This window comes from Pelophylax lessonae, assembly GCF_965119305.1.
Source record: "Pelophylax lessonae genome assembly, chromosome: 3".
In the NCBI taxonomy this organism is placed as follows: Eukaryota; Metazoa; Chordata; class Amphibia; order Anura; family Ranidae; genus Pelophylax; species Pelophylax lessonae.
In genome coordinates, this window is record NC_138770.1 from 623,426,743 (window position 1) to 623,439,033 (window position 12,291).

General features: G+C 45.0%; 1 protein-coding gene across 1 annotated transcript in view; it reads right to left on the reverse strand.

Moving 5' to 3' along the window:
* The window catches only part of FLVCR1 (FLVCR choline and heme transporter 1), a 63,830-nt gene that overhangs the window by 18,904 nt on the left and 32,635 nt on the right, over positions 1-12,291 (reverse strand). Inside the window, exons 3-4 of the mRNA XM_082251366.1 lie at positions 7,296-7,436; positions 3,284-3,351 (exon numbers count right to left, since the gene is read on the reverse strand). Of these exons, the coding sequence (XP_082107492.1) occupies positions 3,284-3,351; positions 7,296-7,436 (209 nt within the window). The remainder of the gene's footprint in view (positions 1-3,283; positions 3,352-7,295; positions 7,437-12,291) is intronic.

Consider the following 12,291-nt stretch of genomic DNA (forward strand, 5'->3'; position numbering starts at 1 on the left):
ACTAATATGTTTGGAACACCAAGCGCTACTTATTATCTACTGTTTTGCAAGGACACACTTATCAGCACCTTTTATTGTTAACTTCCCAAAAGAAACCCAAGGTTTCACATGAGAATATCTGTATTAAGTCATATGCCCTTATATGTATTTCCTGTTGAAACTCTGTCCTTTTGCATATATTCATGCTCGGCATTTAATAAACTGAACATGTTTTGACTCTCAGCTCGTTTCTGTCAAAGTGTGTTCCCTGAGCTCTGACAAGGTATCCCCTGGTGGTCCGAACCTTAAGGAAGAACCCCAACAGTGTCAATGTACACACAGGCTTTTATAGGAGGTTGGAGGCAGGGAGGTATTTAAGGGCAGAAATTTGAACGCACCAAAATCATGCTTAGGATTGGAATGTTTGGGCAGAAAAAACTACCAACATGCCTAAACGCTAGGTTAGTTTAGCACTTGAGCATTTATTAGTTTAAATGGGCAGAATACATTTTTTAATCTGACCAATGAAATAAATAAACGCCCAAACATTTGACGCACCTGAATGCATTTTTAACGCTGCTTTTTTCTTGCTAGGCAAAAAGCATTCAAAAGAGCCATGTGTGCATAAGGGCCTAAAGGTTCAGTCCATCCAAAGGTGATGCCTTAGTTCAAGCAGAACTCCTAATTTGGACTGCATACTTGCAGTGATCCAGCTTGGCACAGCATATGTATGGGTATATCATACCTAAGGGGCTGTAGAAGCTGGAAATCACTAATAGTTGGCAATCTTCCAGATTCCTGCTGGTGTTCTCTGCAAGCAGCTTTCCCTCTGCACAATGAGCACAGGGGGTAACTTGGCCCTGCCGCTATCCACAGAACACCTTGTATTTTTTAAATAAATACAAGGCATTCACTGATTGGATGAGGTGAAGAAGATCGGAGAGTGACGTCATTATGGTCCACCTTGTCCAATCACAGAATGCCTTGCATTTAATAAGTGGACCCCCGACTTCTTGTCCTGGATACTTCTCATTGAGATCTCCCGGCCATAATTCCTGGTACCCACCTGAGAGTCTTGGCTGTTCCCACATTTGTGTGTTCCAGCTCCTCCTGTTACATTCTCCATAATGTAAAAAAATAATCTAGCAGGGAGAGTGGGAACTCCTTATAATGGGCACAGCTGGGGTGCAGATCCAGAATATCATTGTGCAGTTAAACTCTCAAGCATCTGGGAAAAAACTTCTAGTGGACAGACTTCATAAGGAAAAAAAAAAAAAAAAGCACACACTACATTACCAAAAGTATTGGGACGCATAGCTTTAATGGCATCCCAGTCTTGGTTCAATATTGAGTTGACCCCACCCTTTGCAGCTATAACAGCTTCAACTTTTCTGGGAAGGCTGTCCACAAGGTTTAGGAGTGTGTCTATTGGAATGTTGTTGTGTTGGACGCTGTTGGACGAGAAGGCCTGGAACGCAGTCTCTGCTCTAATTCATCCCAAAGGTGATCTATCGGGTTAAGGTCAGGACTCTGCAGGCCAGTCAACTTCCTCCACCCCAAACTCTCTCATCTATGTTAGTTTATAGACCTTGCTTTGCGCACTGGTGTGCAGTCATGTTGGAACATCCCCAAACTGTTCCCACAAAGTTGGGAACATTAAATTGTCCAAAATGTCTTGGTATGCTGATGCTTTAAGAGTTCCCTTCACTGGAACCTAAGGGGCCAAGCCCGATCCCTGAAAAACAACCCAACACCATAACCCCACCCCTCCAACAAATGATTTGGACCAGAGCACAAAGCAAGGTCCAGAAAGACATGGATTTGGGATGGAGGAACTTGACTGACCTGCACAGAGTCCTGACCTCAACCAGATAGAACACCTTTGGGATGAATTAGAGTGGAGACTGCAAGCCAAGCCTTCTCTCCAACATCAGTGCCTGACCTCACAATGCGCTTCTGGAAGAATAGTCAGACATTCCCATAGACACACTCCTAAACCTTGTGGAGAGCCTTCCTAGAAGAGCTGAAGCTGTTATAGCTCAATATTGAACCCTACAGACTAAGACTGGGATGCCAATAAAGTTCATCTGTGTGTGTGTGAAGGCAGGTGTCCAAATACTTTTAATATTGTGTGTGTACACACACTGTATAATAACAATAGACAGATCTATCTCCATCTCAGGGCTCGACAAACCCCAGGCGCCAGGTCGCATTGGGGACTACAATTAGCGACCTGGCACCTGGGCTGCATTGCCAGAGGTCTTGCCCCCGTATGCCCCCTCCCCATGGGTGTGCAGACAAAGATGCCTCGCCAGCCGGTAAATGAGGCCGCGGCTTTGTGGCCTTCTGGAGTGACGGCAGGGGAACTGGCGCCCTCTTGTGGTGGCTGGGGATGTGACAAGCATTCACTAAACGACGCCGAGTGTTTCCCCTGCCTGTTCTCACTGCCCGCCCATCTCCTTCCTAAGAGGAGAAGAGACTGAAGTTGTTGCAGGCTTCATCTGGCGCCCTTTGCTTAATGGTACGTGGACAGGGAATGTGGGGCGGTTGGTTGGAACAGCCTCAGTTCTATTCACACACTCGCAAAAGATGGAAACGTTTTTTGTTTTTTTTTTTTAAATTAAAATTCATTTTTTTTTTATTTTTCATCATCTCCTTGCCATGCCACAGCCACACAGGCAAAAGTCTTTCACACGGGTTGTCTGATCAGGTTCGTCTGTCAGTTTTTCTATTCGGTCAGTCCATTTCCCTCCGATTCCCCATAGAGGAGAGCGGGACTGAGTCAGTGTTTGCTCTGTATAGCGGAGTGGACAGGACCTGTCATCCGCCTGCTCAGCTGGGATTAGCGGAGAAATCCTCGCTGAGCAAGCGGATTACGCTTAGCGGAGATGCCCGTATGAAAGGGGCCTAAGGTGGTAAGAGTTACTGGATCACCCACCTTGCAGCACTGTCCTTTCCTAGTGAGCTACTGCCCATCACACCATCAAGCCAAGTACACACGGGTTGAATGCCGGGCAGCATCAGCTGGTTCAATAAAAACTGGCCGCCATTCGGCCCGTGTGTATGGCAGCCGGTCTGACAGAAGCCGGCCATTTGGCATGCGTGGAAAAAAAAATGGCTCCTAACTTTTTTAGCTAGCTCCTAGATTCCAAGCAAATTTGTCAAGCCCTGATCTATCTAACAGCTCCATAAATTACAAAACAAGCAAACTTTGTTTAGACCGGAGTTCTCCTTTAAATAACCCTGACACACGACACAGATCACAGATGGGCATTTATTAGACAGGGATGCAGAGGAGACTGACCTGGTAATGAAATGTGATTATTTGGTTTAGCAGCGTGGACACCGAATAGAAGGAGCCAGTCATGATCCCTGCAATAAAAAGAACATTTTCTTATCTCATGCCCGAATAAATATTTTGCCAGGATAAGCCAAGGCTGATGAAGAGGAACTGAACTTGACACAGCAAATCCCAAGAACATGATTCACTAGAGATAAAGGATCGGATCCTCACTCACTTCTTCCTCTTACAGGGAGATTACAAGATGACATTTCTCAAAAATCATGTACAAACATGCAGTTTCTATTCATGGATTATAGAATACAGAAACTTGGATACAATACAATGCGGCTGTCTGATGACTAGTGGTACAATTTGTTTCCTCTTGGCCGTGTTGCATGTTTATTGAATCGCATTTGCTCCAAGGAATTTTGCTGTCATCATCTCATGATTTCTCCTTCCACATTTCACTCTACCCCCAACCTCACACACCTCCCCTCCATGTTCTCCCCCTGTACTGAAAGGGAAACCGATTAAGCTGTGCAAATGAAGGATTGTGGATCTCTGTGGCCACACAATCTTAAAGCGGTAGTATAGTCAAAAAAAAAAAAAACCCTGCAAGACAAAAAGGCATAATGAGCTAGTATGCATCGCATACTAGCTCATTATGAAATACTTACCTTAGAACGAAGCCTTGGCACGGACCCCCCGACACCGCTGTGGGAGCGGACATGGTCCCTCGGAGTCTCTTCTGGGTTCGGCGGCTCCGGCGCTGTGAGTGGCCGGAGCCGCAATGACGTCACGGGGGATTAACTTTCCGGCAAGGAACTCTGAAGATCCGCCGGACCTTCAGAGCGCATGCGCCGCTCGCGTCAGCAGCTGCATGCAGTGCAAATATCTCCTAAACTGTTCAGGTTTAGGAGATATTAATTGTACCTACAGGTAAGCCTCATTATAGGCTTACCTGTAGGAAAAAGTCACAAAAATCGGTATACTACTGCTTTAAGGCTCGTACACACTTGACAAAAATCGGATGAAATAGCCTCCGATTTTTCTCTTTCATGCTCAGCTGTCATAACCGTTTTTAGTTGACAGTGCATAATGTCCCCGAAATTTCTCATCCGATTTTTTTTTTTTTGCGACGTTGTTCCTAGACTGCTGGGTCGTCAGCAACTTCAGATCATGTGCGGTCTTTCGTATCTGATTTTTTGTGGACGTACTGCAACAAATTGGTCATGCTGGGGACGGACGATAGAAATTTTGCTGTTTGCCCCTCGGTTTTTTTCCGTTGAAAATGTCGGCATCGGCTGCTGAAAGTTGTGTACACACTAGCCAAAAATCGGATGATTTTACGGCAGATTTTTTACTAGCGTGTACCCCACTTAATACACGTATAAAGTGAACATGTCATACTTGTTTTTTTTTTTTTTTTTTTTTTTTTACTACAGACACTGTCATCTCAAAAAAAAAAAAAAAAAAATGTAATTAACCAACTGATTCCTCACTGCCCTGACAAAATTTAGTAGTGCCAGCATGCATCAGACTTCTAAACAATAACTCTATAATCTAAGTGATACATGACTCAAAAAAGGAGAGAGTAAGGACGGAGATCCTTTTCTAGTTCCAGGCAAACAATAAAATAGTTTCTGCAGGGGGGAATAAGTACACCACTTCCTCAGAGTAGCACCTATCACTTCTCACTAATATGGAGGAGCAGATTAGGCAAGATGGCCTATAGATATTATCAACGATGGGCATTTCAAAAGGTAACACAGATCCTAACCCTGGTGCTAAAGCTTTGTAAATTGGGACTCAACTGGGCTAAGAATTACACCCTTCCCCCTTTCAATCAAGAGCTTTAAACCCGAAATCTCAGATAAAAGGTGTCCATTAATACAAAATGTCCTACTATTCTGCTGGAATAGCCAGTATCACCTAATGTGTATGGGCATATGTATGTGCAATCAGCAGCAAACTGTAGTGATTATGTACAGCAAACCATAAACCATTCCGAGAACATTTATCAGAAAGTGCATTGCAAAATGAAAGCTGAATTCTGAGTTGTTGGTAGGGGGGTTTAGTTCTGTGCTGTACAGTGCATCTGGAAAGTATTAACAGCGCTTCACTTTTTCCACATTTTGATATGTTACAGCCTTGTTTCAAAATTCTACAAAAACAATACCCCAAAATGACAACATAAAAGAAGTTTGTTTGAAATCTTTGCAAATTTAAAAGCCTTAAGTCTTTTGCAGTATGATGCTACAAGCTTGGCACACCTATTTTCCCATCTCTCTTCTTTGCAGGACCTCTCAAGCTCCATCAGGTTGGATCGAGAGCGTTGGTGCACAGCCATTTTCAGATCTCTCCAGAGATGTTCATGTTCTGGTTCAAGTCTGGACTCTGGCTAGGCCACTCAAAGACATTCACAGAGTTGTCCTTTGTTATCTTGGCTGTGTGCTTAGGGTTGTTGTCCTGTTGGAAGATGAACCTTCACCAAGAGCAGGTTTTCATCAAGGATGTCTCTGTACATTGCAGCATTCAACTTTCCCTTGATCCGACTAGTCTCTCAGTTCCTGCCGCTGAAAAACATCCCTTCAGCATGATGCTGCCACCACCATGCTTCACTGTAGGGATGGTATTGGCCAGGTGATGAGCGGTGCCTGGATTCCTGCAGACATGACGCTTGCCATTCAGGCCAAAAAGTTCAATCTTGGTTTCATCAAACCAGAGAATTTTGTTTCTCAAGATCTGAGAGTTCTTCAGGTGCCTTTTGGCAAACGCCACTATCATGCAGGCCAGATTGGTGGAGTGCTGCAGAGATGGTTATTCTTCTCCTCTCTCCACAGAGTAACACTGGAGCTCTGTCAGAGTGACCATCGGGTTCTTGGTCATCTCCCTGACTAAGGCCCTTCTCCCCTGATCGCTCAGTTTGGCCGGGCGGCCAGCTCTAGGAAGAGACCTGGTGGTTCCAAACTTCTTCCATTTGAGGATGATGGAGGCCACGGTGCTCATTGGGACCTTCAATGCTACAGACATTTTTCTGTACCCTTCCCCAGATCTGTGCCTCGATTCAATCCTGTCTGAGGTCTACAGACAATTCCTTGGACTTCATGGCTTGGTTTGTCAGAGTAAAGATCTATGTGAACTGTGGGATGTTATATAGACAGGCGTGTTATTTTCCAAATCATGTCCAATCAACTGAATTTACCACTGGGGGATTCCAATCAAGTTATAGAAACATCTCAAGGATGATCAGTGGAAACAGATTTGCACCTGAGCTCAATTTTGAGTGTCATGGCAAAGGCTGTGAATACTTATCTACATGGGATTTTTTATTTTAATACATTTGCAAAGATTTCAAACGAACTTCTTTCACATTGTCATTATGGGGTATGGTTTGTAGGATTTTGAGGAAAATGATGAATTTAATCCATTTTGGAATAACGCTGTAACATAATGTGGAAAAAGTGAAGCGCTGTGAATACTTTCTGGATGCACTGTATCTTTTAAAGAGGAAGTAAACCCTCCTCTACAACTTGTACCTATAGGCAAGCCTATGATAAGGCTTACCTATAGGTACTGTAAATATCTCCTAAACATGTACCGTTTAGGAGATATTTACCTTACATGCAGCCAGTGACGTCACTGGCGCATGCGCTCTGAAGGAACGGCCGCTTGTGCCGTTCCTTCAGAGTCCCGTGACTGTCGGCTCTCACGCGCGTGCGCGACATCACCGCGGCTCTGGCCAATCAGATGGCCGGATGCCGCGATCCCGGAAGACGGGCGACTGGACATGTCGCCCGTCATAGAGGTGAGTGAGCGGCACGGCGGGGGCTCGTTCTAAGGTAAGTATTGCATAATGAGCTAGTATGTGATGCATACTAGCTCATTATGGCTTTCTCTTGCAGGGTGAAAAAAAAAATGCACGGGTTTACAACCTCTTTAAGAAAATTACAAGCAAACTGGATTAACATTGGAGACTAATGAAAAACACAGAAGTCATAGATGGAGAGTCCAGGATAGAACCGCATCTTACCATAACTAATCAGAAGAAGAACAAAGGGAACATTTTTGAAGAGATTAATGATGGAGACCTTGTAGGAGTACTCTTCAGGTGAGCTATCCCTCAGAACGGCTTGTGATTGGCTGGGCGGGATCTTCGGCCTCTCTTTAAAGACTGAAATAAACCAAAGAGCTTGTCAGATGATAAATGTTACAGTAGAAATGTCTTATGGAGTAAACAATCACATATCTATTGCTTTGCCAACAATAACCAAATGTAAAGAACGTTAAGAAGAATAGATGAACAGCATATGAAGTGTTGTAACGTTTCCCTAGAATATGCTATTCAGGTTCCCTTCAGGACTGGTCTCCTGCCGGATGTCCAAGGCACTTGGTCATGTGACCTCTGATGACGTGGAACAGGGATCCTCAAACTACGGCCCTCCAGCTGTTGCAGAACTACACATCCCATGATGCATTGTAAAACGCTGACATTCATAGACATGACTAGGCATGATGGGAATTGTAGTTCCTGAACAACTGGAGGGCCATAGTTTGAAGACCCCTGACATGGAGGATCAGAGTTTAGATCATCTTTCCCTTCAGCAGAGACGGGCGTTAGTAGCCATGGCTCCAAAGGCTTAGGAACATGAAGGATTGGAGCAGCATGTTCTCCAGAAAAATTAGATACAGTATGACCATCAGTGCAAACATTTTATTCAAGGTTTTTAGGTTATCAAATCCAAGGGGTTTAAAAAAGCCTGACTGATACATTCTACAAAAAGGAAAACAATCTTCACCTCTGGCTTAAAATGGATTCATAGACTGGGGGGCACGCTAACCCAATTTTTAACAGATTTGCCTAGTCGTGGGTATAACTAACTCTGATCATTTAAAGTAATACTAAAGGCTCTTTTTTTTTTCCTAACATGTTATATTTTATACATTAAGGGACATTGTCCATTCACACACAGAACGTACCTCGGCCCTGCCTCCGCTCGCTCTCTCATTGGCTGTGATTGCCAATAGCTCCTGCTGCTGTGTGAGCCAATGGAGGAGAGAGACCCGTTGCCCTCATGCACATCTCTGGATCAAGATCGGCTCAGGTAAGTATAAGGAGGGGGGGCGGCTGGGGAGCACACAGAAGGTTTTATACCCTAATGCAGGGATTCCCAAAATACGGCCCTCCAGCTGTTGCAGAACTACACATCCCATGAGGCATTGTAAAACTCTGATATTCACATACATGACTAAGCATGATGGGAATTGTAGTTCGTAAACAACTGCAGGGCTGTCGTTTCGGAATCCCTGCCCTAATGCATAGAATGCATCAAAGTAGAACTAAAGGTTTTGGATAGAGAGGAGATGGATTAGAACGCATCAGCTGTCTGTGCCCCCGTTAAGGAGATTCTCCGTCTCCATTTGTCCTATTTACCATTATCATTGAAAGTGAAAGTTAAAGAAAATTCCATATTATGGGTTGTCCCCAGAAAGGTAATAGAGGGGAAATTTCCCAATGGGGACACTCGTTTTGGGGACCTGGGGGTCCCCATAGAATTCCCTTAATTTGCAGGGATTTCCTCTCACCTCCAGTTTGGTTATGGGACAGGAAGTGAAGGGAAATCTTCGCAATGGGACACAGGAGAAGAAAAAAAAAAAAAATCTGACAGGCGTTCGAACCCTTCTTGACGCTATCCAAAATAAAGAGAAAAAAAAAAAAAGTTTTGCCTATAGTTTTACTTTAAAGGAGTTGTAAAGTTAGGTTTTTTTTTATCTTCATGCATTCTATGCATGAAGATAAAAGGCTCTGTGTGCAGCAGCCTCCCTAGCCCCCCTAACACTTACCTGTGCCCCATCTCTGTCCACGAGTCTCTCGGCCATCCAGGACTCTCTCTCCTGATTGGCTGAGACACAGCAGCGGCGCCACTGGCTCCCACGGCTGTCAATCAAAGTTAGTTAGCCAATCAGGAGAGAGGGGGGAGCGGGGCCGAATGGCAGCTCCATGTCTGAATGGACACACAGAGCTGAAGCTCGGCTCAGGTGCCCCCATAGCAAGCTGCTTGCTGTGGGGGCACTCACCAGGAGGGAGGGGCTAGGAGTAGTGAAGAGGGACCTGAGAAGAGGAGGAGCCAGGCTGCTCTGTGCAAAACCACTTCACAGGGCAGGTAAGTAGACCAGGTTTAACACCTTTACGACTGCCCGCCTGCAGATGTACTGCGGCAGGCAGCCGCTTCTGGGCAAAATGCCGTACATGTACACGTCGTTTTTCCATTTTCAACGCAGTGCTACTTTTTACAAAGATATTATGCTATTAACAACTAGATTAACAAACACTAGATTTTGCTCCAAAGGTTTGGTCCTAGCTAAAAACATCACCCATGTGTAGGAGGGGGTTAGGTCAGGCCTCCCTTTTGTCAAGTATGGGGGGGGTGAAGTATAGCCTGTGATGTGTTTATCCTGTTCTACTTGGAAATGTCAATAAAGCAGTCAGGTGACTGCCACTTTGATATTGCTGCTAGGAGGAATCTAGCATAGAAAAAGGTTGTCCTTGATAATGGCAACATGGTGGGGAAGCCTATGTTCTGATTGACCCAGAGTTCCTGTGATATTATGGCGGCCATCTTTGTATGCAACCTGCAAAAGGACCATCTAATGTGGAGTAGAGTTAGGAACAGAACCATGTCTAGTCAGAGAGAATTAGACTCTTTTGCCCCACCATTGGGAATGGGCTAGGATAGAATGGCTGTGGAGTTAGAAGAGAGTAATCCATTGGGAGTCTAGATTCGCACCAACTGGCCTGAAGGCACAGGTCTGTTCTTCACTGTGGTCTCCCATCTTGGGAAACAGTGAGACTGAGAAAGAGAAGGAAAAAGGGGACTGACACTATTCGAAAAGGAAGTTAAGAGAAATGGACTTCGGGGAAGTCTTCTCCATTCATTGATTGGTCGTAAGGGGAAAACAGGTGTCCACGAACCATGTACATAAATTGGAATTGTTCTGGTCTAACCTGTTGGACTACGACTTTATTTGAATCAAATAGAAAGTAACTGCTCCAAAAAATGCAAAGTATTGCATTTCATTGTTTTTGATTGAATTAAATGGTTCTTGGATTGGTACGGTTGTAAAGATTCCTATTTTGGTATTGCTGTTGGTGCCTACCTGCCACACTACCACCATCCTGGGATTGCAAGACACCGATGTGCATATGCCAATCAAGGTCTAGACCAGGGGAATTGAATTACAATTCACAGAGGTTCGGTCAGTAGAATTTTCTTTTAGCAGAGGTCTGAATATCATGTCGGTATCACTCGCGCACTCGAATGCGCCAAACCGCATGTTGCAGCACCATGCGGCTTGGTGCAACACGATTTTGAAAAAAAAAAAGTTAAATTACTTTTTTCTCTGTTTCTTGTGGGTAGTGCAGCCCATTAAAATGAATGTGCTGACCTACCCACGACATGTGTACCTAATGCACATGCAGAGATCTTAATCCATTGTTACATCAGCGTCCTCAGTCCCCACTGCACATCACAGTCCCCTCACCCTTCACATCAAGATCCCCTTTTGAGGAGTGTCCTCATCTCCTTTACATCACCCACCCTCCTCCACGCCTTTCACAGTAGTGTTCTCACACTTCCTTGACATCAACCCCCCAACAGTATGGACCTCTGCCCCCATTTACATCATCCCCCTACATTCTTGTCCTCAGCCCCCCCCCTCAAGCAAAGTCCTAAGCCCCCCCCCCCCCACTTTACAGTCCCCAGTCCCCCACTTTAATATCCTCAGCCCTACTCCTTCTGCCCCCCACATTCCAGTCCTCAGCTCCCCCCTACTCCCCCCAGTCCCCATAAAATCACAGTCCTCAGTTCCCCCACTTTGATATTCTCAGCCCACCACATCACAGTCCTTAGACCCCCACATTATGGTCCTCAGGTGCCTCCAACTTTAATGTCCTCTGCCCCCCCCCCCTTTATTACTGCAATCCTCAGCATCCACCCCAGATTCAGTCCTCAGCCCTGTTTAACTTCACCCCCCCTTACTGTCCTACCTTAGACAGATCGGAGGAAGGCACAGCATGTCTGGATGGAGGGCGGGATAGATAGCAATTGGTTGCGAGGGCTCTGCCCTACATCCTAGAAGCCAATCACCTGTGCTTGTTAACCTCGGGCAGCTCCACCCTCCATCCAGAGCTGTCCTGCCTCCCGCTCTCAGCTCTGTGGGGATTACAGAGCGATGGCAGGGGTAAGAAAAGGCTCCTAAATGGTGGGACCACAGGAGGTTCGAATGGGAGAGTGACACGGTCCGCATTTGGCCCGCGATCCGCCATATAGTGATGCCTGGTCTAGACTCTGTCCAATGCAAGTTATCACTGCAGCATAAAAAAAGACAGCCTAAAACAGCCCCAAAACAGACCCTCTCACCTTTCTGTTCAAGTGTATAAAATCTGCTTTGTATACAGAAGAGATTACCAATTCGTTTTCACTAGCAAAGAACATCAAATAAAGAGAAATGATGGCTCACAAATCAATAACACTTAAAAAAAAAAAAAAAAAAAAAAAACAACACACACACATTGATGTAATCCAGATTTGCTTGTCTAAGATAATGACAGATTAACCTGAACAGATTATAAAAAAAAAAAAAAAAAAAAAAAACACCTGTCAAGATCTCTCATGACAATAGTTTAAATACTACATGACTTCTTTGCTACACATATCAGTGTGAGTTGGACACAGTTTATGTAACTGCACACAATCTATAACAATTTCCCATAGTAGACATGGGATGACCGTGACTGGATCCAGCCAAATAAGATAATCATACCTATGGCTAACATGATACATGTAATGGGCTGGGTTAGAATGGACTGACTTCAACAGGGGCCACTGAGACAATACTAGTGGCGGAAGGGAGAGGATTGGTGCTGTAGTTCAGGGGTCTCCAAACTTTCGAAACAAAGGGCCAGTTTACTGTCCTTCAGACTTTGGGGGGGGGGGGGGGGGGGGCAGATTGTGGTCAGTAGTAGGAGA